Source organism: Rousettus aegyptiacus, unplaced genomic scaffold, assembly GCF_014176215.1.
Source record: "Rousettus aegyptiacus isolate mRouAeg1 unplaced genomic scaffold, mRouAeg1.p scaffold_m13_p_14, whole genome shotgun sequence".
NCBI classification, from domain to species: domain Eukaryota; kingdom Metazoa; phylum Chordata; class Mammalia; order Chiroptera; family Pteropodidae; genus Rousettus; species Rousettus aegyptiacus.
In genome coordinates, this window is record NW_023416289.1 from 41,734,799 (window position 1) to 41,762,521 (window position 27,723).

Genomic DNA, 27,723 nt, shown 5'->3' on the forward strand with positions numbered 1-27,723 from the left:
CCTGCTGGGGCCTCCACAGACTGGACGTGGGGGGAGCACTGCGAGCGGTGCCGGCCCGGCAGCTTCGGCAATGCCACGGGCTCGGGCGGCTGTCGGCCCTGCCAGTGCAATGGGCATGGGGACCCGCGCCGTGGCCACTGTGACAACCTCAGCGGGCTCTGCTTCTGCCAGGACCACACCGAGGGTGCCCACTGCCAGCTCTGCTCCCCCGGCTACTACGGGGATCCCCGGTGAGCCAGGGGCCAGCCAGGTGGGGCGGGGCTTTAGGGGCGGGGCTTTAGGGGCGGGGCTTTAGGGGCGGGGCTTTAGGGGCGGGGCGGGGTGGGGCAGGACTGGTCTGACTGACTCTCCTCCATCTCCCCAGCGCCAGTGGCTCCTGCTTCCGGGAGTGTGGGGGCCGTGCTCTCCTCACCAACGTGTCCTCAGTGGCACTGGGCTCACGTCGTGTTGGGGGGCTGCTGCCTCCAGGTGGTGGGGCAGCGAGAGCCGGGCCAGGCCTGTCCTACTGTGTGTGGGTTGTCTCGGCCACCGAGGTGCTACAGCCCTGTGCTCCCGGGACCCTCTGTCCCCCACTCACCCTCACCTTCTCCCCTGACAGCAGCACCCCCTGCACGGTGAGCTCCGAGGGCTCCAGGGTTCAGACCCATGTCGCCCCCACCCGATGCGACTCCTCAGACGGACCCTGACCTCTACGGTCCCATTTATTTTAACCCTTCATACCCCAAACTCTATTCCTCAGAGCCCCCAGCCCTTCATTCCCAAGCCCACAGACCTTCCCATTTCCAAGATCACCTCCTGTTTCTTAGACTCCAAGTTTCCGTTCCCTTGATCCTCAGACTCCCTTGCCCCAGTCCAGACATGGTAAACACTTATAGCGTGTGGGCCAGTTCTGACCAATCGGTAGCGGCCGCCAGGAGCTGTATATTGGAAAGAGGGTCCAGGCAAGAGTGTCTGATTGATTAGCCATGGCTGCCGTTAACACAGGGAGGGGGAATGGTGGCTTCTGTGTCACAGTTTCACAATCTGCCCAAGATGTTCAAACATCCCATTCCTCATCTCGGATTGCCCTCTCCATTTGAGCCCCTCCTCCCAGACACCAGGCACTCCTCTTCCTCCTTCCTCATCATCCCCTAATCCTTGGCTCTGCACCCCTCCAGCTGAGCTATGTGCTGGCCTTCGACGGCTTCCCACGCTTCCTGGACACTGGTGTCGTGCAGTCGGACCGCAGCCTCATCGCTGCCTTCTGCGGCCAGCGGCGGGACAGGCCCCTCACCGTGCAGGCCCTGTCTGGTATGGGGACTGGGCGCGAGGGGACCTCTGACCTGGGCTGTGTGCTCTTTGTCCCTGCACCTTGCTGCCTGAGGCAGGCTCAAAACCCAGCCTGACTCTGCCACTAACTTGCTGGGTGACACAGTCCCTTACCTCCTCTGGGCCTCAGTTTCTTGCCTCCGGAAGAAAGGGCCTAGCAAGACATGTCCTTGGGGCACACAGAATGGGCCAATGTGAGGGCCCTGAGCATCGGTCCGAGGTGCTCAACCAGGCTGATTATGCCCTCGAGGCCTTTGGCAACGTCTAGAGATATTCCGATTGTCGTAGTTGGGGGTGCTGCTGGCATCCGTGGGTGGGGGCCGGAGATGCTGCTCCGCATCCTCCAGTACACAGGACAGCCCCCCAACCAGGACTCACCGGGCCCCAAATGTCATCAGGGCTGGGGGAGACCTGGCTTAGTCTGATGGAGATGCACTGGCAATGATTTATTACCCATGGCAGTTCCACAGTCCGTTTGAAAGTGCTTCCTTTCATACTGTAGATCAGAGTGGCTCCAGGGCTGGGGTGAGGGCAGAGTTGTACCTGGCAACGCAGACCCTTCGCAGTGAGCAGCTAGAACTGAGGGGCCCCCATTCCATTTCAGTCAGCTGTTTACTGAGCACCTATGGTGAGCCAGGCCTGAGCTAGATACTGGGGGTGCAGCAGTGAACAAGGGACACAGGTATTGCTGACATGGATTCACTGTGTGTGTGTGTGTGTGCGTGCGTGTGTGTGAGTGTTGCGGGGGAGGGGCAAGCTCAGATTAGGGAGGGAGAAAAGCAAGTGGAAGAAAGCCAGTGCCTGGCCTGTTTGGGGAGTCCCGGCGGGCTTTTGCGCAGAGGTGAAGTTTCACTTGAGGCCTGAAGGGGGCGATGTGGGCAAGGGTGACTCCTCCAGGTGAAAGGAAGCAGATGCCCAGGCCCTGAGAAGCAGGTATGGGGTTGGTGCTGGAGCCAAAGGGCCAGAGAAGGGGAGGTGATGAGGTTGGAGGGCCTGCAGGGCTTCCTTTTTTTTAAATACAATTTTATTGAGGCATTTTGTTTTTATATATCATTAATTCCTGTCCTCTCCCCTCCCCTATCTACCTTCTAAAGAAACTGAATTTTATGTAAGAGCAGTAGGGAGCTGTGGAAGGTTTGGAGCTTGTGAATGACAAGATCAGATTCCTGTTTTTAAAGGGTCACATGGGCTGCTCTGAAGGGTAGAGTGTAGGGGAGCCAGGAAGACCAGTGAGGGGACCAGCGTTGGTGGCCAGGCCAGACAACTGAGGAGGTGGCAGGCAGTGGATGAATATTAGAGATTTAAGCTTTCACACCGATGGAACGATGGAACACGATGGGCTGGATGGGCTGGACAGAGAGATTGGGATTATGGATGACTTGGGTGGGGGTGGGGAGGGCCTTACTTCCCTGCCCACTTACACGGGGTTTTCTCAAAAGCTGGGGTGGAGCAGCGCCTGGACCGTGGCTTTGCTACACACTTCTGGCCTCTCCCTCACAGGGCTGCTCGTGCTGCACTGGGAGGCCAATGGCTCCTCATCTTGGGGCTTCAACGCCTCAGTGGGCTCTGCCCGCTGCGGGTCAGGGGGCCCTGGGAGCTGCCCTGTTCCCCAGGAGTGTGTGCCCCAGGATGGAGCTGCAGGTGCTGGACTCTGCCGCTGTCCCCAGGGCTGGGCCGGCCCACACTGCCGCATGGCTCTGTGTCCTGAAAACTGCAATGCCCACAATGGGGCAGGGACCTGTAACCAGGTACAAGTAGTGTAGGACAAACCAGGTGGGACAGGGGTAGTGCTCAGAGCTCCCACTGAGCCTCCTTCTGCTGTCCCTCAGAGTCTGGGCGTGTGCATCTGTGTCGAGGGTTTCGGGGGCCCTGACTGCGCCACGAAGTTGGACGGCGGGCAGCTTGTCTGGGAGACCCTTATGGACAGCCGCCTCTCAGCCGTGAGTTGTGGCAGCCTACTTTCCAGGGAGGTGCCACACAGCCGGGACCATTCTCCCTCCTCCACTCCTGGGACCATCCCCAGACCCTTTACTCATCCTGACACTTTGTCATGACCTTAGCCTGACTCGTCACTTCCCTGCCTCCACCCCAGGACACCGCTAGCCGCTTCCTACACCGCCTGGGGCACACCATGGTGGAGGGACCAGATGCCACCTTATGGATGTTTGGAGGCCTGGGCCTGCCTCAAGGGCTGCTGGGAAACCTGTACAGGTGAGGAGCCCCCTGGGGAGGCGGGATATCAAAATGAGAGAAGGTCACCTCAGGGGTTGCTGGGATGTCTGTCACACAAAAATCCCCTCAGGGAGGTGCAGAAAAACCTCCACAGGTGAAGTATACCCCAAAGGACACTGTGACCTGTCACAGAAGCCTCATAACAGGGATGGGATACTTACTTGGGTGGTGCTACCCCGGGGGATGATGAGGTGACTGTCACGGATGCTGGGATACCTGCCAAGTGGGGGATCACCCAGGGGATTCTGGGACGACTGGACAGTGAGGCTGCTCATTTGTGTCTCGGCCGCAGGTACTCAGTGAGTGAGCGGCGGTGGACACAGATGCTGGCGGGAGCTGAGGATGGGGGCCCCGGCCCCTCACCCCGCTCCTTCCATGCAGCTGCCTATGTGCCTGCTGGCCGTGGTGCCATGTACCTGCTGGGGGGGCTCACGGCTGGGGGCGTCACCCGAGACTTCTGGGTGCTCAACCTCACCACCCTGCAGTGGCGGCAGGAGAAGGTGAGCGTCTGTCCCACCCCCAGAGCCTGCATCTGGGCTCCGGCAACGGTGGCCAGCACAGCTCCTGCCAGCTTCACCCCAGGAGCAAGTGGCTTCCTCCCAGGGCTCCAGCACAAGTCCCAGAACTGAATTTTTTTGGCCGTCCTGGGGGGGGGGTCACATTGTTTTCCTCAGTCATTCTCTGGCCAAGGGGACATGATGTCCTGGTCAGCTAGGCCAGGGTGTAGCCTGTGGAGCAGGTATGGTCAGCCCTGTGAAGCCAGAGGGTGAGCAGAGGGGCAGGGGCTTCCCAAAGCAACACAGGCCGCTTCTACCTAAAGGAGCGATGTCGTGAGGCAGAAATGGCGAGGTCTATTGCACGCCTGCCGAGGCCGAGGCTGGATGGGAGGCCTAGGCTCTGACCAGCCCGGGCAGCTCATGACCTCCTTCGTGGTTCGGGGGTGTGGGGAGCTCTGGGCCTCGCTTTTACCCACAAGATGGCCCCTGACCTCTGGCCACCCTTGACCTCTGCCCTCTGTCCCTCAGGCCCCTCAGACTGTGGAACTGCCAGCTGTCGCTGGTCACACTCTTACTGCCCGCCGGGGCCTGTCTCTGCTCCTGGTGGGCGGCTACTCCCCTGAAAGTGGCTTCAACCAGCAGCTGCTTGAGTACCAGCTGGCAACTGGCACCTGGGTATCTGGAGCTCAGAGCGGGACACCCCCCACAGGTGGGCACAGCACCTTCGACCTCCCTGCCATCCAGGGCTTTGTGTATGTTCTATCCAGTTCCGTACCCTACGGTCACTGCCCCCCATGCCTTGTTATCTCCATGGTTCCCCCGACCCCTACCCCGGTTCTCAGGGAACCATCTCCTGAGAAGTTCAGTTTCTCTATTTACGCCCCCACTCCCACCAGATTTCGTGATGAGCTGCCCACTCCTGCCCAGTAGTGATAAGCTACCCCCTCCCTTAGGGCCCAGGTCAGCGCCCCTCAGGTAGTCTTTTGCCTCTGCCTCTCCTTCTACATCATTTGGTCACTGTCCCCAGGACATTCTGGCCACCCCCCTCTCCCTCTTTTCTCTTTCCCAGAATCTCTGTTGACTGTCCTTTGAACTGAAGGGAAAGGGAGGGCTGAGAAGGGCTCCTAGATGTGTGGCCTCAGGACCTGGGGGTATTGTGGTCATGAGATGGGGCACCCAGGGAGGTGATGGGGTGCTTCTCTCACCAGCCCTTCCTGCCCTCTGAGCTCACTCCCCCTGCCCCCACCAGGTCTCTATGGCCATTCTGCAGTGTACCACGAGGCCACTGACTCTCTCTACGTGTTTGGGGGCTTCCGCTTCCATGTGGAGCTGGCAGCCCCGTCCCCTGAGCTCTATTCCCTGCATTGTCCTGACCGCACCTGGAGCCTGCTGGCCCCTTCTCAAGGGGCAAAGGTCAGGAAATGAGGTCCAGACAGATGGATGTAGGGGTGGGGAGGAGGGGCCCCCTATCCCAGTAACCCAGGGACTAGAATGACAAGGACCTTCCTGCTGCCCCTCCTTTCCGGTCCCCTAAACTAAACTGTGGCAGCCCAAGTGGCCCCTTCTTCCATCCCTGGCTTGGAGGACGGACTCCTAGACCAGGAGTTCAGAGGCCTAGGTTCTGCCCTAGCTCTGCTCCACTCTTGGTACGGCCCTGGCAGTATGTCCCTTCCTGGCCTCCCCATCTATAAATGGGAACTGAGGCTCCTTGCGTTTCCTGCCTTCAAGGCCAAAGGAAATGGTGTGTGGGAGAACGTGAAGCCCCAGATGTGCTGTTTTCTGTCCACCACCAGTGTATTTCCAAGCCCTTCATGGGGCTGGACTTAGAGGGAGGTGGAAGTTAGAGACCCGAGCCTCACCCCAGACCTCCCCAGCCTAGCTGGCAAAGTCATAGGACAATGGGGGTTCCTCTTGAGCAGTCTAGGCTAGATTCTTGGGGAGCATCTGGGATGTGGGAGCTTGAGATGGAGGCAGAGGAGATAGCTGTAGGGGCTGCTCTGAGAGGTGAGGGAGCTTCCCCAGAGGAAGGGGGTGAGATCTGAGGAAGGTCAGGATGGGATGGGCTGCTGGGGGCTGGGGGGTGGGGGCATAAAGGTGGCAGGTGAGCTGAGAGAGTGAGCAGAGGACTGTGGGCTCTACCAGGCCATCCTGCCAACTGTCTCCCCAACAGCCCCGCCCTCGACTTTTCCACGCGTCAGCTCTGCTTGGGGACACCATGGTGGTCCTTGGGGGCCGCTCAGACCCTGATGAGTTCAGCAGCGATGTGCTGCTCTACCAGGTCAACTGCAATGCCTGGCTCCTGCCCGAACTCACACGTAAGTCCACTGTTCTCCCTGGCAGGCCCTGTCCTGGGACGCCCGCTCGCTGGGAGTCAGTCAGGCCCCTTCAGACTCAGCGGCAAAGCTCCCATACCCTGCATGTCATCTGCACACCCACGGGGATGCCCTCCTTTCTTTTTTTTTCTTAGAAAAGTTTATTTTTTATTAAAAGTTTTGTAAAAAATTTTTTAAAAATCTGATTATAAAAGTACTAATATTCATCGTATATAATTTGTGAAATACGAAGAAAAATTCTCCATAATCCCACTCTAGCGACAGCTACTATTACATGTAGGTGTTCCCAGTCTTCGCTGTCCATGGGTTGACAGGGGCTCATATCTTGCCTTTTTATTTCTTTTAACCTTATAAGTGACCGACTGTTTTTCTGGGCCTGTCTCCTTTTCTTTTCACTTCTCTTTCTAACTCTCTGTCTCTAATTCTTTTTCTCGTAATCTACCTTTCCCAGCACTTCGTGACTTTTTTCTGAGGATTTAAAAAACTGAGGTGAATGTCACATAACAAAATTAAGTACTGTAAAATTAACAGTTCGGTGGCATTTAGTACTTTCACAATACTCTGCAAACACCACCTCTATTTGGTTCCAAAATATTTGTTTTTTTGTACTGGTCCCAGCCCATCAATAACCAGCGCTGTGACTGGACCAGCTCTCCCGGTTCTTATGATTACAGGATGCTCTTTTGATGCAAGACACGGTGAATGTCGAACTCAGGTCCTACGTCTACCTAGGGAGGGTCTTTGACTTTGTACAGGAAAGAATTCAAGTGGGAGCCAGCGTTAGAAACATAGGGGAAGTTTATTAGAGAAGGCATAATGCTCTACCGACAGACATATGGCCTCCTCTAGGAGGCAGAGAATGAGACCCAGAGTTCCAGGAATCTAGTTTCTATCTGAATCTTGGTTCCTATGAAAATTGCAGCTTAAAGTCTTTGTTTTCCTGTTTTCCTTTCAGGGCATGGGTGTGCAGTGCTAAAGTTTTGGTAAACAATTGTTAGTAATCTCAGCAGGAATCTTCCTTTGTTCTGTAGATTCCAGAGGTCTGGCTGTAGGGCCCATGGGCCAGGTTCCCATCAAGCTGCATCCTGCAGGCTCCAAATACAATATGGTTTAATATTTAGTCAGTGTCAGTTCTTGTACTTCTCACGCCTGTTCCCTCTATCTGTCAGGAAAAGACAGAGCTCGCACAGGCCTGGGCGCTGCTTTTTATTGGGGTCGAGGGTGGGGACCTAGGCTTTCGCAGACTCCTCCTTTTGGGTGATTTTAAAACCCAAGAGTGAGAATTTAAAGCGCAAGAAGAGAAAACAAACTAGTAGCCCAAATGGTCAGATGTTGAAATCAACTAAGTTCTCTAAGACAAAGGAGCATTAGTGTGTGGGGGCGGGGTGTGTGTGGGGATCTGGCTCTTTATCTAGTCATGTGGCTGACCACGGCCTTCCTTGAAGCAGGTGCCTCTGTGAAATGGGTGGCTCGCAATCAGAGCTTAAGTCAGGCGCCTGTCAGGGCTTACACGACATTTGTCTCCATTCTTGATTTCACTTGTGTCCCTCTCCCTCTTGTTTTGCTGTCTGTGTCTGATTCTCTGGCCCTGTCGGGCCTTCTCTCTCTCTGTCCGGCCACACCTGTCTCCACTCTCCATAGACATCCCTTCCCTTGGGTCCCTCTCTGACTAGCACTTTAGTGGCCTCTTTGTGTGGGTCTCCCACCCACTCTCTTTCTGAGCACTGCCCGTCTTTCCCCAGGCCAGGCCTCTGTGGGGGCCCCGATGGAGGAGTCTGTGGCCCACGCAGTGGCGGCGGTGGGGAGCCGCCTGTACATCTCCGGGGGCTTCGGGGGAGTGGCCCTGGGCCGCTTGCTGGCCTTGGCCCTGCCCCCTGACCCCTGTCGGCTGCTGCCCTCACCTGAAGCTTGTAACCAGTCTGGGGCCTGTACCTGGTGCCATGGGGCCTGCTTGTCTGGGGACCAGGCCCACAGGTAACCATGATGACTGACAGCTGCAGGGGAGGAAGGTACTGGTGCTCTTCCAGGGGCGGGGTTCTGTGGTAGGCCAGGCCAGGCAAGGCCTCAGGAGGGTACTGTCTAGTTAGGATACCAGCTCATTTGGGAAAGGAGGTGGCTCATCACAGGCAGGGGCAGGCTTGGGGCCCCCAAGGGGGAAGTGTCACCTGAGAATGCTTTCTGGAGGAGCTGGGTCTGAACTGGGCCTTAAAGGACCAGGAGACTTTACACCAGCAAAGGTTCGGAAGTGGGGCTGCCCCTCATGTGTTCGAGATTCCATCTGAATTTGGGGAAAATGGGACTGGAAAGTTGGGTAGAGCCAGCTCGGAAAGGGCTTCTGGCTCTTGGCTGAGGCGCTGGGCTGCATCCGGGTCCACAGACCGACTGCACACATGTAGTTTGGGAAGCAGCACGTCTCAGGAAGCTGGAAGGGCCGTCAGGTGTAGCATAAGCACCTTCAGCTGCCTGATCATCCTGAGTTGGTACGAAGCTACCCATGGCTTTATTTGTCCCATTAAATGTGTCACCATGTTTCCTATGGAAATACTGAATCAAAGGTTTGACTTATGGGGTGCTCCCCCTAGAATCCACTAGGGGTGTCATGTAACAGTGGGCACACCCACCGCTTCTCTAAAATCGGAAAAGTTCTGGAGCACACAGGCCTTCAAGGCTTTGGGGTAAGGGATTTGGACCTCCACTGTGAGTGCAAGGGAGCCATGGAGGTTTTGCATAGGAGAGGGCAGGGCCAGGCCTTGGGGCTGCTGTGGGGGGGTGGCGAGGGAAGCCTGGAGCGAGAGGAAGAGGCTTGAACCGGGCAAGGGGCTGCGGAGCAGGACGCAAGGGGATGGTCCGAGAGAGGAGGCAGAAGGCCTCAGTGGCTGGAGGGGCAGGGCTGTGGAGTACTGTCCAGTGTCTCTGGGGGGGGTGACAGGTGAACGTGCATCATCACCAGGTAGGGTGGAGTAGGAGCGGGTTCCTGAGTCCTGTGTTTGGGAGTGGTCTGCAGGAGATATCCAGGAGGCACCAGGACCAGGGAGGGGGGGAGGAAGGGTGGGACCTGGCTGCATACAATGAGCCAGCCTCATGCTTCCCAGACTGGGCTGTGGGGGCCCCCCCTGCTCCCCGATGCCTCGCTCCCCTGAGGAGTGTCGCCGTCTCCGGACCTGCAGTGAGTGCCTGGCCCGCCATCCTCGGACTCTGCAGCCTGGAGATGGGGAGGTGAGTCGTGTGAAGGTGGGAGGTGGCTCGCACCCACCATGCCCTTCAGCTGTGTTGGGCGGGATAGGAAGAGTGGGTGGGGAGGGGTGCTGGGGCCCTGGGGGCCCCACAGAGCCTGTCTCTCCCCTAGGCATCTGCCCCGCGCTGTAAGTGGTGTACTAACTGCCCCGAGGGTGCCTGCATTGGGCGCAACGGGTCTTGCACCTCAGAGAACGACTGTCGCATCAATCAGCGAGAGGTCTTCTGGGCGGGGAACTGCTCCGAGGCTGCCTGCGGCGCCGCCGACTGCGAGCAGTGCACCAGGGAGGGCAAGTGCATGTGGACGCGGCAGTTTAAGAGGACAGGTGGGCGCCGAGGCTTGGTCCCCGAGAGAGGAGACCCCTGAGTCTGAGTGGGAGGCGTCGGGGGGGGGGGGGTGGGGGGGCTGGACTCCTTGGTCTGAGGGGGAGGGGCTGGGGGCTGGACTCCTGGGTCCGAGGGGGAGGGGTCAGGGGCCTGGACCCGGTTTTAATCACTGCCCCACCCCCAGGGGAGACTCGCCGCATCCTCTCAGTGCAGCCCACCTATGACTGGACGTGCTTCAGCCACTCGCTGCTGAATGTGTCCCCTATGCCGGTAGAATCATCGCCCCCACTGCCTTGCCCCACTCCCTGTCACCTCCTACCCAACTGCTCCTTCTGCCTGGACTCCAAGGGTGCGGACGGGGGCTGGCAGCACTGTGTCTGGAGCAGCAGCCTCCAACAGGTACTGCACCTATCTGGGCACCCGGTCTCCTTCCTCTGAGAACAGCCACCGGCTGCTCCATCTTCCTCCTCCGGCTCCCTGGCTCTGGTCCCACCATCACGCTTTTGCTTTCTTTACTCTCCCTTTCTCTTCTCTCCTCTCGGCAACTCTTCCTTCCTTCCTTGCCTTTTGAGTGTCCCTGGTGTGTCTTCTTGTCAAACTTCTGTGCCACGGTGCACCCCCCACCGTGCGTCTCTCCAGCCCTCTCGTTCATGCTGTCCCTGCCCCGTCCTTCCATGGCCCTCATACCACCTCCCGTCTCCCTCCCGGACCCTTCCGTTTCCCTTCTCCAGCTCTTTCTCTCTCTGCTTTTGGAACTTTTGTTTGTAAGAAACAGAAACCCATTCAAGCTGGTTTTATTCGCAGGAACTGGGGGTATTTGGTGGAATCTGAGGACAGGAAGTACATGTTGGTCCGAGGTTCGCAGGCCACAGGGTCTCGTAATCTCAGCTGTTCTCTGCTCGTCTCCGTCCTCTGGTTTCTCTCGGCTTGATCATGAACACACAGGCCCTCAAATGGCAGTGCTTGATTCTCAGTATAGGTGACTTTCTAATTCCAGAGACCACAGTCATCTCAGTTTGTCAATTCACTCACGGACTCTAGAAAAGACTTCAGCTCAGCTCACAAGTTAGGTGTCCTTGGTCCTTAGAACTCCTTGGTCCAAGGATACGTGGCCAGGGAGGGGTAGGAGCACAGAGTTCTAATGTGGCAGCTCAGACCCACCCCTCCTCTGGCTGTGGGCTGGAGAGATGATTCTGGAGGGTCTAGGGAGGTGCTTTGTGTGCCAGTGACAGTCCACCCCTTGACTACCCAGCACATACTGTCATAAAGTCCATTTCTATAAGGTTCGGCTGCTCAACAGACAGAGTCTGACTCAGGAATAACAGGCATCCTTCAGTCCCGGGCAAGGTTCTCTGGTCCTGAGGAAAGGGGCCAGAGAAGTCACACCCCGGCGGGGTTGGGGCAGGGTTTTCAGGGTGGTCCAGGAAGGGGAAGCAGGTGATTCAGAAGGGTGTCCAAAAAAGGCAAAAGCATAGCGTGGGGCTGTTTCATTGGTGCAGTGGTTTGGCGCCACAAGTGTAGTCCTGGCACCTGTGGATTGGTCTGTGGGCTTCAGGTGGTAAGCAGGCTCCGGGAGCTAGGGACAGGGACCTGCCCCTGGGCAAGCCTTGGGGCCTTTTCTGGGAGTGCCGGCCTTACAATTTCTAAGGTGCCACTGCCTAGCATGATTTGGCTGGCAGACACTGAAGGCATTCACCCCAAACCCAGCCAGCGGGAGACAAGATTCACCTCCTGCTGTCACATCCAGAATCAGTGTCATTGGGCTAGAGTTCCGAGTCTCCAGCCTCCACTGATGTCCACTTCCCAGTCATATCTTTATAGTGTAAGACCCAGTCGAGGTGTGACCACACACCATCTCAATCTGTGACCTTAAATGATTCTTTCATAAAGTGGTAGCGATAGCACCAGACCCCATTTGGGGTGTTTCCAACACCAATGACTAATGCATCAGTTCTCCAGACACCAACTGGCTGTCCAACACTTCACTTCACCCTGACACTACCTATCTGGGGTTAACTTCAGATCCCACGAGTTAAAGGGCTCAGTCCCGCAGACTGCCCCGCTTCGGGTTCCAGTCTCAAATTCTGGCCACCCATGCTTTTGTCCGACCAGCTATAAAGCAGGGGTTCTCACCGCCTGCTTTGCAAGTTCAGTAATTTGCTGGAAGGGTTCGCAGAACTCAGAAACATTTACTCACTAATACCAGTTTATTGTAAAGGATACAATTCAGGAAGAGCCAAGCAGAAGAGATAAATAGGGCCAGATAAGAGCCGGTGTGGAGATCCCTTGTCATTCCACCCTCACGGTGGATGTGTTCTCCGACTCTGATCTGCACCTCGCTGATCAAGAGTTTTTATAGAGCTTCAGGTCAGTGAGTGGGCCTTAAAGTCACACCCCTCTAATCACTGGTCTTTCTGGTGACCCCCTCCTAAGTCACCTCATTAGCATAAGCTTGGTGAAAGGAGCCTCTTGTGAGTAACAAAAGGCATTCCCATCACTTGGAAATTCCAAGTGTTTTAGTAGCTTAGTGCCAGGAGTGGCGGTGACAAAAACCAAATATATTTTTGAGTTGCACCATATCGTCCTGCAGGCAGGTTGTACAAATTAAGTTGGAGGATATCCTTGAGAGCAGAGCCTGCCTTTCAGTAAAAACTCAGTAGTGCACCAGATTCTGGCCACTGGGAGGACCATGGCTCTCTGCTGTCAGGGACACACCTTGGGGATCACAGCAGCTGTGTGGGGGGATGTCCCCATGGGGGCTCTCAGTGTGACTTTGCGGTGCAGTTTCCCCGAGCCTGGGGGTCCTTCTAGTGATACGAGTTCTCAGATATTATTTTATTTTTATTATTATTATTTTTCCCCCCTCTTTAATTCCCTTCCACCCCCGCCCCTCTTCTACCCCTGACCTAGGGATGTTGCCATTTCCCCTTAAGAACTGGATCTCTGAAGGCGGGGTGTCTCCTCCCACACGCTCAGGCACCCAGGGCCTGGCGCACCCAGGACATGGTCCGTGGCTCCACCTCGGGCGTGCACCCCAGAACCTTCTGCGTGTAAAGCAGACGTGCCGACCACTACTCTATGGAGCCACCCCTCCCCAGATATTATTGAGAGTGCCATTATTTGTCTTGGTGGGGACTCCACAGATCAGAAGGCAACACTAGAGAGCACGTGCTGCTCGCACAGCCCCTTTATGCCAGGCTCCCAGGGCACGCCTGGACGAGGGGGATCTGCCTCGCACGAGGCAGGAGGAAGTGGTGGGCTGCTGAATGGGAGAGGGCAAAGTCCATGCTGCGTGCAAATGTGAGGGGACTTTTGCCAGACCTGGTTTCTGTGAAATCTTCTAGTTAAAGTGTTGGCTCAGGTTTTTGAAAAACACCACAGCACAGCTGAAACATAGCAGGTGTGCAGGGCAGACTTGTTATGATTTGGCTCAAAGGCAGCTGTATTTCAGCCATCCGGCATCGTTCTTTTGAATGATCTTAGCCTCAGAGCCTGGGGCAGGCAACAGAGTGCTCTTTTCCCTGGCTGTCTGGGTTATGGGCATATGTCAGCAGACGAGCTGAGATCCTGCTCCTGGATCTCATGTCTCTGCCAGGAGCTCAGGAAATAGTTACGGTGTTGGACAGCGAGCATTTGGCCAGCAGGGAGGACATAGCAGAAAGCACTGTGCAGACGGGGGCCTCGGGCTTCTCTCCACTCTCCCAGATTGCCCGCTGTCTGCCAGTGGGTGCTCTAAATTCAGATCTGGAGGCTGGCCTGACAGCGAATTTGGCGGTTGAGCAAGGCTCGGCTCATCAGCGGGCTCTGGCGACAGCAGTCGGGGTTTTCTATTTCAGGATTGCATGGTAGCTTCACTTTTTCCTAAGTGCTTTCAGCCAGCCACCCAGCCGGGCCAGACTAATCACTTTCCTCCTATTGTTTACTTGAGGCCTGAGCAGTAAATAAAATGCTCTTGTACACCGAGCTGAGTTCCCAAGAGTCTGGCCCTCACTGGGCACCTTCTGGATCCTAAGACATGATAAGTGAGCTGCTGCTCGGCCCCTGGCCACGGATGTCTCAGCTTCACAGCCCAGGGTGAGAGCATCCTGTGGCCTGGCAGCCAGGTTCACATTTTTTTTTCCATCAACCGTGACTTGCAGCTCCTGTCCTGATATTCATTTCTGTCTCTACCTGGGATCGTTGCCTCCCTTTGATTATAAGAGGCAGTTGTGCCCTGAGCCAGGTGGGTAAAGGGGACTCGTTGCACCAACACAGTGGCACCTCTTGAAAGCCAGGGTGGAGCGCAGCCAGGCGTCACCAGGGACGGGATGGCACTGGAAAGCTGCCTTCCCACCTGTGTTTGGGGGCCTCTGGTTCTCATCTCTGCTTCCTTCTGCCTCAGTTCTTTTCCTGCTTCTCTCCTTGTCACTGCTGTCGTTTGCTCACCCAGAGGGCCCCGCCAGCCCCAGTCTGCACAGTCTTCTAGTTTCAAGGATGTCCCTATCTGGCTTAATTACCGGGAGAATGTGATAACTTCGGCTGGTGTCCACTTTGGTACACCTGACTGTGGTCAGGGAGGGTGCAATCTCTGAGAAGAGGGTGCAGGTCGGAAAGATTCCTGGGATGTGTTTAACCCTCTTTCTCTATGTTTCACTTCCCCTGGACAGTGTCTGAGCCCCTCCTACCTGCCCCTGCGATGTATGGCCGGAGGCTGCGGGAGGCTGCTCCGGGGGCCCGAGAGCTGCTCCCTGGGCTGTGCCCAGGCAACCCAGTGCGCCTTGTGCCTGCGGCGCCCCCACTGTGGCTGGTGTGCCTGGGGGGGCCAGGATGGGGGCGGCCGCTGCCTGGAGGGTGGACTCAGTGGCCCCCGTGATGGTGAGAGGGGTTTTGGGGGTGGGGTGAGAGGGGCTGGTGCAGAGGTGGTGCTCAAGAAGTAAGAGCGAGGGCCTGGGCATCTGGGTGGGTGGCACAGTCCACACTGAAGCCCTGCGTCCCCATGCCAGGGCTGCCGTGTGGGCGTCCTGGGGCCTCCTGGGCCTTCCTGTCCTGCCCCCCTGAGGACGAGTGTGCAAACGGGCACCATGACTGCAACGAGACACAGAACTGCCACGACCGGCCCCACGGTTATGAGTGCAGCTGCAAGACGGGCTACACCATGGACAAGTGAGGCCGCAGCCAGACCGGGGCCGGGGCGGGCTTGAGGGGAGTGGGCTTGGACAGCAGTAACGGATGAGGTGTGGACCAAAGCAGGATGGAAGAAAACAGAGTTCAAGGCGTGAAGGTAGTGGGACTGATTCAAGAGAGGGTGCTGGTGGGGGCTAGGTGGTGGCGGGGCAGGGTCAGCGAGTTTGATAGGGGACCCCAGGAAGAGGGGGCTGCAGGCTGGCTCGGGGTGGGCTCGCCGCTGCCCCACCCTGAGCCCCTGTGCTGAGCCCCGCCTGTCTCGCCCTGCAGCGTGACGGGGCTGTGTCGCCCGGTGTGTGCCCAGGGCTGTGTGAACGGTTCGTGCGTGGAGCCTGATCACTGCCGCTGCCACTTTGGCTTTGTGGGCCGCAACTGTTCCACGGAGTGTCGCTGCAACCGCCACAGCGAGTGTGCCGGCGTGGGGGCTCGTGACCACTGCCTGCTCTGCCGCAACCACACCAAGGTGGGCTGCCCGGCCTCAGACCCCGACCGCCCACGCTCAGGCATCGTGAGCCTCTTTCGAGCCCCAGTAAGCCAGGCACAGGGTGAGGCGGCATGACCTCGTTCGAGAGGCATGAGAAGACTTTGGGGAACACCATCCGGGTTCGTGTCAGAGAAGGGCTGCCCTAGGATAGTGGGCAGAGCTGGTGCTGCGCCAGGGATGGTGGTCACGTGGGGGGACTCGGGAGAGTTTAGGGAAGGGCTTTCTGAGCTCAGCACTTTGGACTGGGGAAGAGTGGACCCCCCGCCCCTGCCACCACTGGAGGTGTGCAAGTGAAGGCAGAGGGCGAAATCACAGGTGGGCTGGGGTTGCCCAAGCCAAGCGCCAATCCTGCCGCCCTCCCGTGGTACTCCCAGAGCCTGTCCCCTCGCTGTCGTGGCCCCGTGGTTCTCCAACCCCTCTGGCACCCTATCTGGCCTCCAGGGCAGCCACTGTGAGCAGTGCCTCCCGCTGTTCGTGGGCTCCGCTGTGGGGGGCGGGACCTGCCGGCCCTGCCACTCCTTCTGTCGAGGCAACAGCCACGTCTGTGTGTCCAGGAAGGAGCTCGAAATGGCCAGGAGGGAGCCAGAGAAGTTCTCACTGGATCCGGAGGAGGTGAAAGGGGCTGGAGGCCGAAGCCCTGGGTCTGAGGGAGCAGGTGCCTGGTCCATGCCTCTTTGTGATCACCTTGTCGTTCCTTGGCTAGATTGAAAACTGGGTGACAGAGGGTCCTAGTGAAGACGAGGCTGTGTGTGTGAACTGCCAGAATAATAGCTATGGGGACAAATGTGAGAGCTGCCTCCATGGCTACTTCCTCCTGGATGGGAAGTGCACCAAGTAAGTGGAAGGGGGCCCTTGCCCTGTTCACTGGGCATAGCTCTGGGAGCCAGAGACCCCTCACCGGTCCTCTGTCCTCGGCCAGGAGAGGATGAAATCCCCCGGGAGCTCCCGGGCTGGGGCAGGGGTTGGAAGGAAGGAGCTGGAATCAGATGGGAGGCCCCCAACCTCAGAGGCAGTGCTGAAATGCAGGCCACAGAGCAGCTCCCAGTGGAGAGCTGTAGGCAAAGAGAGGGCCAGTGAGGGACAGGCCTCGAGACACCCTCGTCATTCTACCCTCTTTGTTCTGATTGATGGTTCCAGCTGGGTTCTAGTCCTGACTCTGCCATTTACCACCTCTGTGGCCTTGGGCAAAGGGCTGGACCCCGTGAACCTCAGTTTTCTCTTCTGGCCTGAACTGGAGCATCCAGCCTGGGCCCCTGGAGGTCACGGGAGCACTATAACCCCCATCTTCTTCCACTCCTCAGATGCCAGTGCAACGGCCACGCGGATACATGTAACGAGCAGGATGGGACCGGCTGTCCGTGTCAGAACAACACAGAGACGGGCGCCTGCCAGGGCAGCTCCCCCAGTGACCGCCGAGACTGCTACAAGTACCAGGTGCGGCCGGAGAAGCGAGTTATGGGCCGAGGGCCCCACATGCCTAAGGGGTCAGAGCTGTGAGGGGCAGCCCGGCCCAGGCAGGACCGACAGTGGTGGTTCTGATGTCTGTGGTCGTGGGATCAGGTCAGCTCGATCGACTATTCTTGAGCCCTAGTCAGTGTCAGGCCCTAGGCAGTGATGCCAAGGATCCAGAAATCAGCCTGTCGGGGAGCTCTCTGGCTACTGAGGAGACAGACTCCATCACAGATAGTTACAGCTTGCAAGAGAACCCATCTCCTAGTAGTTTAAGCAAAAAAAAAAAAAAAAAAAAAAAGGGTGTTCGGGGTCTCTCAAAATGGGTCTGGGGTCTCCCTTCAGGAATGGCTTGATCCAGATGCTCACTTACCCTGTATCTTCTTTTTTTTTTTTTTAATGCCTATAGCACCTGATCTTTCTAGGTGGTCTCCCATCCAAGTACTAACTAGGCCCGACGCTGCTTAGCTTCCAAGATCAGACAAGATTGGGCGCTTCATGGTGGCACAGCAGTAGACTCTTAACCTGTATCTTGAGTGTGCTTTTCTCTATGTTGACTTTACACTCAGGTTTTCTCCAAGTGCCAGCCCTCGCCTGATGACTTGGGGCTAACAGCGGATCTCATGTTGTTGCTAATACCCAGATCAAAGTTCCCCTTGAGTCCATTCCCCCTTTTCTTAGGCCAAGGGGCTCCTGGAGCCCCTGCACTAGCCACCTGGTTGGATGCCATGTTGCAGGCTTGCCTCCTACAGAAGGGATATTTCATATTCTCTCGTAGGAGTGTAGCTTCCAACACCCCACCTACTCACCCTCTCTCTCTCTCTACCTCCAGCGGGGAAAGAAAGTTCCTTGCTTGCCTCAGTCTCCCCCATTCATCTACAGAAAAAGATGCTTCTCTACCCAAAATGATAGCAGGGCTCCACAAGCCTTCCTGACTCCTGAAATTTCTTTCTGGGACCAGAATTTTTGCTTTTTTGATATGTCATTAAAAGGCCGATTGGCCTTTGCCAAAACAGGCAGCCCCAGACATTAACGCAACCCTTCTTCTCCAACAGCTCTGCAGGCAGCTGAGGTAGTGGTTTCTTGAAGTCCTAATGGTGACAGCAGTAGTAGGTCGTGTGTGGGGAGCATCTGCCACCATGCTGGCGATGTGCAGACAGTGGAGAAAACACAGATGTGCGGGTCTTGTCAGGACTGTGCTGAGGTCTCGGAGAGGTGTAGACATAAGAGGAAAACAAGGCCCAGAGATGTTCTGTGTCCTGTCCCAGCTCAGACAGCTGGTTGGAGCCTAGACTGACCCTGGTCTGATCCCCGAGCTAAGCAGTTCCCATGAGACTAAAATAGCTGTGATCCAATATTCAACACATATTTACTGAGAACCAACTGTGCAAGGCACTGGGACACAGTAGGGAACAAAACGGGCAAAATGTCCTGTCCTCAGGGAGCTTATTTTCTCATGAAAGAGTACAGCAACAAGCAGATGAGTGAGTCCGATACACAGTGTGGTAGTGACGAACGCAAGGAGGAAAATTAAGCAGAAGAGAAGGGCGGGGAGTGCTGGGAGGTGGAAATGGTGGGTACTATGGCCAAGGAAGGCCTCAGTGAGAACGTGACACTGAAGTATAAAGCTGATGGAAGTGAGGATGCCAGATAAGGAGACATCTGGGTGGGGGGGCAGGGGCGGGTGGACCACGTGGTCCAGGCAGAGGTCAGCCAGTGCAGAGGCCCTGAGGCAGGCTGTACCTAACAGTCCAGAAACAGCAACCTGGCCCACACCATGCCACGCCTGTGATTTCAGGGCCCTGTGAGCCAGCTGTGTTTAATCTGTGTATAGAGGAAGAGTCTTAAGTTCAGCGAGGTTCAGTCATCAGTCCAAGGCCACACAGCTAGTGAAGAGGTAGAGCCTAGAATCAGCAGATTCTTCACTGCTGTGCCTGAGTTCCGGAGGCCTTGGCATCAGGGTGCTGTGGTCACTGGGGTGATACCAGGGACAGCAGTGCTGGAGCGTAGGGCCCTGGCAGCATCCACAGTGTGTCAGGGAGGTCACAAGGAAGCTGCTTGGTCATTGGGGGAACTGGGGTCTTGACTACTTAATAAGTACAGAATGTCGGTCCCTCCTGAAGCAGGACGGGTCACCGAGCTCAGTCCTGATAGCTGCCTCCCCACTGCCCGCAGTGCGCCAAGTGCCGGGAGTCCTTCCACGGGAGCCCGCTGGGCGGCCAGCAGTGCTACCGCCTCATCTCTGTGGAGCAGGAGTGCTGCCTGGACCCGACATCTCAGACCAACTGCTTCCACGAGCCTAAGCGCAAGGCCCTGGGCCCGGGCCGCACCGTCCTCTTTGGTGTGCAGCCCAAGTTCACCAACGTGGACATCCGCTTGACACTGGATGTGACCTTTGGTGCCGTGGACCTCTACGTCTCCACCTCCTACGACACCTTCGTGGTCCGCGTGGCCCCCGACACAGGCGTCCACACAGTGCATATCCAGCCACCCCCACCCCCACCGCCACCTCCACTCCCAGCAGATGGCGGGCCCCGGGGAGCCGGGGACCTGGGGGGACCTGGAGCTGGGAGTGGGCTGGCTACCCCAGCAGAGCCGCGGGTGCGGGAGGTGTGGCCGCGGGGCCTGATCACCTACGTGACAGTGACGGAGCCATCAGCAGTGCTGGTGGTCCGCAGTGTGCGAGACCGGCTGGTTATCACCTACCCGCACGAGCACCATGCCCTCAAGTCCAGCCGCTTCTACCTGCTGCTGCTGGGTGTGGGGGACCCAAGTGGGCCCGGCGCCAACGGCTCGGCAGACTCGCAAGGTCTGCTGTTCTTCCGGCAGGACCAGGCCCACATCGACCTGTTTGTCTTCTTCTCGGTCTTCTTCTCCTGCTTCTTCCTTTTTCTCTCTCTCTGTGTGCTCCTCTGGAAGGCCAAGCAGGCCCTGGACCAGCGACAGGAGCAGCGCCGACACCTACAAGAGATGACCAAGATGGCCAGTCGCCCCTTCGCCAAGGTCACCGTCTGCTTCCCGCCTGACACTGCTGCCCCGGTCCCTGCCTGGAAGCCGGCCGGGCTCCCGCCACCCACCTTTCGCCGCTCTGAGCCCTTCTTGGCACCCCTGCTGCTGACAGGGGCCGGCGGGCCCTGGGGACCTGTGGGTGGGGGCTGCTGCCCACCAGCCATCCCTACCACCACTGCGGGCCTTCGAGCTGGGCCTATCACCCTCGAGCCAACTGAAGATGGCATGGCCGGTGTGGCCACACTGCTGCTCCAGCTGCCTGGCGGGCCCCATGCTCCCAATGGCGCCTGCCTGGGCTCAGCCCTCGTCACGCTGCGGCACAGGCTGCATGAGTACTGCGGGGGTGGCGGGGGTGCTGGGGGCGGTGGGCACGGGTCTGGTGTAGGCCGGAAGGGACTGCTGAGCCAGGACAACCTCACCAGCATGTCCCTCTGACCCACGGCCGCATCCTCCGACAGGGCCACCCTGAACTTGAGGCCCTTAACGGGGACCACTGTCCTCAGAGACCTCTGATTACTTCCCCTGGGGGTCCCCAGGCAGGGCCTTCTTTGTTCTGCATTCAACAATTATTTATTGAATACCTACCATGTGCCAGGCACTGTTGAAGGCACTGGGCAAACAGGAACCGAGACAGAAGGTTCACTGATCTCGTGAGACCGATGTGGCTGTAGGGACCTCAGGGTAAAGTCAACTAACTGGGCATCCGAGAAGCTAAACAAAGGTGTGGAGAGAACTGGCCGTGGGAAGAGCTGTGGGAAGCGGGTTCCAGACTGAGGAAATAAAGGCCCTGAGGTGGGAACCAGCTTGTTTTATAGGAAAGATCAAAGCTGGCCATCTGAATGTGAAGAGGCGATAGGGCTGGGGACAGGCAGATGTCGATCATCCAGGGTCTGTGGGCCCCAGGTAGGGTTTGGGGTTTTGTTCTCAGGGCAATGGGAAGTCATCGGACAGCTTTGTGAAGGGGAATGACAGGATCCAGCAGACCAGTTTGAGGGGTCACTTGGCTGCGGTGTGAAGAATGGGTTGGAGGGGGTAAGAGCGGCAGCAGGGGACAAGAGATGATGAGCCAGATCACGGAGGTGGCTGTGGGAGGGACAGTCAGGGACAGATGCAGGATGTAGGCAGAAGGATGTAATGAGGTGTAGATGTTGGGGTGAGGGAGGGATGAATCCAGGATGACCCCAATATTGTAGCCTGAATTGTGGGTGGATGGTGGGGTCATTTAGTAAGATGGGCAGATGGGGGCTTATGGGGAAGTTTTGGACCTACGATGCCCTTTAGACATCTTTTCTTTCAGGTCCAGCCAGGGAGAACATCATTCTGAGCATTTCAGCAGAAGGAATTTAGTGCAGGGGACTGAGTGGACTGGCAAGGAATTCAACTGAGAAGAGGCAAGACAGTGAGGCCTGAGCAAGAGCAGGAAGCTGTTGCTGCCCCCTATAGGCTGAAGGATGAAGCTCAGGCCGTGTTACCTGACCCCAGGACCAGGGGTCACCAAGCTCACAGGGATCGTTAAGAGTCAAAGCCGCTGCCTGAGATGCCACCCTAGGTGTAGGGAGGAAGGGATGGGGGTGGATATTAAGGTTGGAGATTAAAATGGTTGAGACCTCAACATACAGCTCTCTTCCCAGACAATGCTGACCTGAAGACTTCTGGGCTCTCTTCAGGGGCTGCTCCCCAACCCAGCCATCACCATGGACTTCTGAGCTCCCTTACCCCTTGAAGACACCCCCCCCCCATCGTCCTAGCCACCTTGAACTTGTGACTCCTTTCCCAAGACTCCCATCCCCTAATTGCTTATTTTGGACCTTGGGGACCTGGGCCCCGTGTCTGTCCTCTGCTGGGTGCCTCAGTCTAAGAGGTCCATCCACATGTACCACCACAGGCCAGCTGAGAGAGTAGGAAGCAACCGAATCAACAAATAAAGAGTGTGGGGAAGACCAGCATCTCAGCACTGTGTGCATGCAGGAGACGGGGTGTCGGCTCTGTGATTCAACACCCAGGCGCTGGATAAATGGGACAGACGCCCCACAGCCTGGGTCTGACTCCCTGCTTCCTCTCCTGAGGATGATGCCACCACAAAAGCTCTTATCCCTAGAAGGGACAAACCAAGGGGACATCAGGACAGTGAGGCCCTCTTCCCCTCATCCCTGTCACTGGGAAGTCCCAGTTTGTTTTGGGAGGGAAATGGCCACCTTGGTCCCAGGCCCGGGTTTAATCCTGGCTTCTGACTTGGGAGTTCAGGCAGCACGGAGACTGCACAGCGAGCTTTCCCTGACCCAAGTGGGCTCTGACGGCCCAAGCCTAAAGCGTCACTGGAGCCTTTATTCATCAGTCCCCTGGCAAACAAGATCCTGAGGCAAGGAGTGCGGGCTACTGGAGATCTCTGTCCCCTCAACTGGGCCTCGCTCAGCGTGGGAGTCTCACGGGCATGCTAAACCATGTACCTTTCAGTGCAAACTGGCCCCTAGGTGCAAGCTGGCGGCTTCATCTGATGTTTAGCCAAGGGCATGGTGATGTATTGGACTTAGGGGCACTTGGGTCTCCAGTGTGGTCCATGAATATCAGTATTTTCAAGTTTTCTGGGCAACTTAAGAGATTTTCAGGGATTTCTCTATGCACACATGAGAGTTGCCTTTATGAGCTGATGGTAGTACCCAGCCTCTAAGACGTGACTGTGAACTTGTGTTTACTAACTACTGATGCTAGATGGTTTGCTTGGCTTGTTACTGCTGTGGTTTTATTTGGTCTTTCCAACAACTATATGAGGTTGGTACTGTGTCATCGCCGTTTTGCAGGTGAGAAAACGCATAGGTTTTATTTAGCTGTTGAGTGATAGCCATCCTTTGAACCCAGACCTTCTGACTCAAACAAATACACATGCCTGACTGACCGCCAAGCTCTTCTGCCTCCCAAGAAGGAAGGCACAGGTCGACCTAGCTGAGAGCTGGCCCAAAAGCGTGGGTGCTAGGAGCAGGGTGTTCAAAACGGCCAGTTTCTGCTGGGGGGATAAGGCAGAATTTCCCAACCACAGAGCTAGCCAGCAGCGGGATGTGCAGCCTCGGAGAGGTCATCCTGCATGGCCAGGAGGGCTCCATGGTGGTTCTTCAAGTCTCCCTCGGGTGGCCTTCAGACCCTTGGGCCAGGTCTATTCCTAGCTGTCACCTCATGATGTTGCCTTCCTAAGCAGAGCGTTCACCCTTCTCTTTGGGATGCAGAGCCACCCCTTCTTCCAACTGTCGCTGTCATGCAGACGCTCCCGTACGAATGCCCCATAGCACATGTTCCTCCTCCCTCCACGTCAGCCCCTCAGCTGTCACCTCTCCCCGGTACCCATGCACCCGAATGCAAGAGGCTCACAGAGTGTGATAGAGGTCTGGGTTCTAGCTGGTGTGTGGCCACCAACACCCTAGGGATTGGCAACACTCGGGAAAAGTGGAAAACGTTTCCGAAAGCCCACAGCCCTCCAGGCCCCGTGTCAGGCGCTCGGCATCAGTTGTGCGTGGTCTTCCCGATACCCCTGCTGTGGGTTAGAGTCTCATTCACCCTCTTTATGGATGCAGAAGCTAAGTCCCTTGCCTAAGAAATCAGAGCTAACTACTAGGGGAGCCTGGATTCTGACACCAGCCTGAGTTTCCGTCGCCACCTGCCCTCTTTATGTCTAAAATCGCTTTCCTTTTCTGAGCTCGTGTCTCCCACTCCCACCTGTGATCATGTATCATCTCTACCTACCATGGGTCTCATACTGTGCTAGGTGCTGGGGACATGGCAGTGAACAAGGTCCTTGCCTTCACAGAGCTGACAAGCCAGTGGGGAGACCGATAATAAATAAATGATGGGGTATGTTGGAAGATGACCAGGAAAACAAGGCAGCGAATGAGGGGGGATGAGGTGGGGGGCTGGTACTTGCTGTTTGAACTGGGAAGGGGAGGCCTCTCTCTCATAAGTTGACACGTGAGCAGAAGGGAAGGAGTGAGCCATAGAGACGTGAGGGAAGAGGGATACAAGTCATGGGAATAGCCAGTGCAAAGGCCCTGAGGTGGGAGCGTGCCTACCTAGCATTTTAGAGAAACAGCAAAGACTCATGAGGTTGGAGTAGAAGGCGTAAGGAGACAGGTGTTGAGGGAACAAGAGGCTGATCCTGAAGGTCCTTGGGACAGGTGAGGACTTTGGCATTTATACTCTGTGCATGAGGAGCTGTGAGAAGGTCCTGAGCACAGGAGGGATGTGATCTGACTCAGTTGGTCACGGGGCTCCTCTGTGGGGAAGAGACTGAAGGAATAGGGGTGGGGCAGGGAGCCCTGTGAGGAGCCACTACATTAGTTTAGGCTGAAGGGGAGAGTGGCTGGAAGAAGGTGGGGCCCGTGGAGGGGGGAGAAGTGAGATTCTGGATATACCCAAAGTGGAACTGACAGTTTGTTCACAGATCAGAGGCTGGGTGAGAGAGAAGGTGACCAAGCAGCTGCAAAGCTGGGGCTGGCTAGTTCCTGACATGGGGAGGCTGTGGGAGGAGCAGATTTGGAGGGAAGTCAGGAGTCAGGTTTTGGACATGTCAAATTTGAGATGCTCATGGGATATTCCAAGTGAAGATGTCACTCGATGGCTGGATCCACAGAGAAAGAGAAGAACAGCAAATAATGCAAATAATATATCAATGTTAAATAGTTATTATTATATGAATAATAATATTAACAATTTATTAAGTTCAATCTTTGGCCTTTCCATCTGTTTCATCTCTTTCTCACAGTAGTCATAGGACATATTAGGCATTATCCTCAGAGGAAGAGACAGAAAGGTTTATTAATTCACTAAGATAACATGGTAAGTGGCAAGAGACAAGACTGGATCCCAGGTCTGTCCAATTTTGAAACCAGAACATTTTCTAATCTGCTAGTTGCTATTGCAATAAAGAGGGTGGATTGAACTGGCTGATCCTAGAAGATTCGCTCCTTCTCCAAAGAGCCTTAACCTGTTAGTCCTCTGCTTTGGAAACAAAGTCCCCCCAACCTGTTAGGGTTGTGTGTAGCCGAGTTCATAGGTATCGAACAAGCAGTGGGGGCTTCTACATTTTTCTTTGAACTTGAGTGCCTGGACTCTACCAAGATGGCTTTCCTCATTTTGCTGATTTTCAGGATCTGGACAGAGCTTGAGGTAGGCAGGTAAGCGGTGAGTGAAGAGCCTTGCAGGTGTCATCCACAGCAGGTGGAGATGGAAGCTCTGACCCGACTCTGCAACTCCTGCCTCCACACCCAGGCATTTTCCCTCTGTCCTCACCAAACCTCCTTCTCCACCCTGATTCCTTCTCTGGGACAAAACACATAGGCGCGGTTGGTTTTCAGGTTTTTATTGTGGGTGTATTTCAGGTGGCGGGATAGGGCTGAGGGGCAGGTCCTCCCGGGAAGGGGCCGAGGGGCCCAGGCGGGACTGACGGGAGAGGAGGGTGGGGGCGACACTTCTTTACTCTCGGATCTTCAGTTCCCGCGCCATCTGACAGAGGGCGCAGGGCAAACAAAAGGTGAGGGCCGCCCAGTCGTGCCCGACGGAGCCCTAGAGGGTGGGAGAGAGCAGTTAGGAGACCCGAGGAAGCGGAGTCCAGTCGCCACCCCCCGGCCCGGGTGGCGGGCGGCGCCGCGCGCACCTGGATGCGGTAGCGCTCGCGCATGCCGGTGCGCAGGGAGTGCAGGCCTCCGGGCAGGTAGGGCGCGCAGCAGCACTCGCCGAAGTCGTCGGAGATGCGGCAGGCGAGGCACAGAGGGGCGAACGTGCCGCACAGACCTGCGGCGGGCGCGGGGCAGTCAGGGCAGGGCCCACCGGGCGCCTCCCGCCGGCCCCGCCTCGCAGAGGGCCGAGGCTGAGGGTTCCCGGAGCCGAGTGGAGGGTCCCAGAGGGAATTGAGTATTGGGGGACAGCGAAGTAAACGTCCCAAAGGGAATTGGGCGGGCGCGGGAGAGAGGGTCAAAGATTGAGGGTCCGAGGGGAAGCTGGAAGGTGTGAAGTCAGGATCCTAGGACGTGTTTGGGGGGTCCGAGGAAGGCGTGAGGGTTAGCGTGGGAATTCAGTGGGGTTAGTAGGGCGTCCAAGTGGGTAGGAGGTGACCTTCCCTCCCTTCCCGCTCTCCCCCCTGCCTGGAAGGGAGGGCGGGCACTCACAGACGGGCATGTCGTTGCAGCAGTCCGTGAGGCCAGTGTGCCAGTCACTGAGCTGGGTCTGGTAGCAGCTGCTGGCACACTGGGGCTGACTGGTCACTGGGTAGGACATGGCTGCGGAGGTGGGGGACAGGGGTCAGCGGGCAGCCTTGCAGCGCCATCTGGGTCCCCGCACCCCTTTCGCCCCTCCCTCTGCCGGGCAGTCAGGGCGGGGCCACCAGGCCGCCCACTGAGGGGACACCACTGAGCCCCCTTTCCCTTCTGCCACGCCCGGGCATCGACACCCCGGTCTGTCCTATTGCCGCTGCCTCCTGCACATCTGGTTGAGCTGGGGATGGGGGGCTCCCGCACGTCTGGGGAAGGGTGTGTCACATGTGGGCGCTGCTGCCTCCTCCACATCAGGGCTGAGGGCACTGGGTTCCCGCATTTCAGGGGGCCTCTGGGGTGCAAGCAGGCGCCGTCTGTCTTCGAAGCCAGGGTGCCCAGGGGAGGGAAGCGGCCAGGTTCCAGGGACTGGAAGGGTTGCCGGTCCATCCAGCGATCCCACCTTTGCCTTTCACGTTGTCGTGCATCTCAAACTGCATCTTGTTGGCCCCTGAGGAGGTCGCGTTGGGGACGGCAGAAGTGGCAGCGGTGACAGCGCTGGAGTCTGTCCAAGGGACACTGGATACCGAGGGGAGGGGAGGACAAGGGGCAGGGGCACCGGGGTCTGGGTTCTCAGGGGGAGGGTTGCTGGGGAGAAAGAGGCCAAGTCAGCCTGCCTCCAGGAGAGACATGGAATAGGGATGTATGGTGTGGGGGCGAGAAACTCGCCCATCTCTGTATAGCTGCCCGACAGACCCCAGAGGACCCTCCTCATTCCAGAGGCAGAGCTGGAGAGACCAAGAGACAGAGACAAGCATAGTCAGAGACAACGGGAGAAAGAGATCAGAGCCAGGTGCCTTTAGAGATGCCACTGGTAACGCTCACACCAGCCCAGCACTTCGACTTCTCTGCAGGCTCATTTCACAGCTGGAACACCGAGGCTGAGAAGCGAAGGAGCCTCCATCAGATGGTCCAGGCCAAGGGGGTTAGAAGAGGGGGTGCCGGGCCCCAGGATTTCTGAATTCAGCCCAGCACCACCCAGAGTGGGAAGGAGGTGAAGGGAGCATTGAGAAAGAGAGACAGACACACAGTCACAGATCTGCAGGGAGACACAGAGATGCGAGTGGAGAGAGGGACAGGGAGACGGAGCCGAGGCACCCACCTCAGAGCAGAGGGCTTGGGGGAGGTGCTCCTACCTGCAGGATGGCGACGGAGATGAAGGAGACAGAGGTGCGGGTGACACGGGCACTGAGTTCTCAGTCTTGGGCCAGGAGCTGTTTATATTTGGGCGGCCACGGGGCCCTGGGCGGGGCTATGACAGAGATGCCCAGGGAGCCCAGCCGGTCAGGCCGAACCTCTTTTCCCCCACCAGAACTTCCCCTCCCTCCCTCTCCATCCCCCATCCCCTACTTCCCCCTCCTGCAGTGCCTCAAAGGACCAAGAAAAATTGTGGGGGA

The 27,723-nt window shown here is 57.1% G+C and overlaps 2 protein-coding genes across 8 annotated transcripts in view; one reads left to right on the forward strand and one right to left on the reverse strand.

Annotated features, from left to right (window-relative positions):
• The window catches only part of MEGF8 (multiple EGF like domains 8), a 40,348-nt gene extending 18,342 nt beyond the window's left edge, over positions 1-22,006 (forward strand). For 5 of the 7 annotated variants that reach the window (XM_016129908.2, XM_016129906.2, XM_036232352.1 and 2 more), the window contains 21 exons: positions 20-230; positions 365-614; positions 1,158-1,290; positions 2,809-3,062; positions 3,138-3,248; positions 3,401-3,519; positions 3,833-4,040; positions 4,566-4,746; positions 5,287-5,450; positions 6,208-6,352; positions 8,113-8,344; positions 9,463-9,586; positions 9,717-9,930; positions 10,116-10,330; positions 14,578-14,785; positions 14,914-15,073; positions 15,365-15,557; positions 16,020-16,190; positions 16,282-16,412; positions 16,880-17,012; positions 19,203-22,006. In XM_016129908.2, coding sequence (XP_015985394.2) covers positions 20-230; positions 365-614; positions 1,158-1,290; positions 2,809-3,062; positions 3,138-3,248; positions 3,401-3,519; positions 3,833-4,040; positions 4,566-4,746; positions 5,287-5,450; positions 6,208-6,352; positions 8,113-8,344; positions 9,463-9,586; positions 9,717-9,930; positions 10,116-10,330; positions 14,578-14,785; positions 14,914-15,073; positions 15,365-15,557; positions 16,020-16,190; positions 16,282-16,412; positions 16,880-17,012; positions 19,203-20,471 — 4,826 coding nt within the window. In that variant the 3' untranslated portion in view covers positions 20,472-22,006. The remainder of the gene's footprint in view (positions 1-19; positions 231-364; positions 615-1,157; positions 1,291-2,808; positions 3,063-3,137; positions 3,249-3,400; positions 3,520-3,832; positions 4,041-4,565; positions 4,747-5,286; positions 5,451-6,207; positions 6,353-8,112; positions 8,345-9,462; positions 9,587-9,716; positions 9,931-10,115; positions 10,331-14,577; positions 14,786-14,913; positions 15,074-15,364; positions 15,558-16,019; positions 16,191-16,281; positions 16,413-16,879; positions 17,013-19,202) is intronic. The other 2 variants (XR_004954452.1, XM_016129907.2) reach the window with 2 other exon arrangements.
• A 3,358-nt stretch (positions 22,007-25,364) lies between these two features.
• On the reverse strand, positions 25,365-27,515 carry CNFN (cornifelin). The gene is made up of 4 exons (XM_016129913.2): positions 27,463-27,515; positions 26,186-26,296; positions 25,675-25,811; positions 25,365-25,583 (listed from the first exon to the last, which is right to left on the reverse strand). The coding sequence occupies exons 2-4, from the start codon at positions 26,292-26,294 to the stop codon at positions 25,494-25,496; spliced, it is 336 nt and encodes a 111-aa protein (XP_015985399.1). The 5' UTR covers positions 26,295-26,296; positions 27,463-27,515; the 3' UTR covers positions 25,365-25,493.
• Positions 27,516-27,723: the final 208 nt, after the last annotated feature.

Coding starts and splice junctions, on each gene's coding strand:
- CNFN (XM_016129913.2), bottom strand. CDS start 26,294: ATGTCCTACCCAGTGACCAGTCAGCCCCAGTGTGCCAGCAGCTGCTAC. Junction 25,812..26,185: donor CTGCAACGACATGCCCGTCT/GTGAGTGCCCGC, acceptor CGCCCGCCGCAG/GTCTGTGCGGCACGTTCGCC. Junction 25,584..25,674: donor GCGAGCGCTACCGCATCCAG/GTGCGCGCGGCG, acceptor CCCACCCTCTAG/GGCTCCGTCGGGCACGACTG.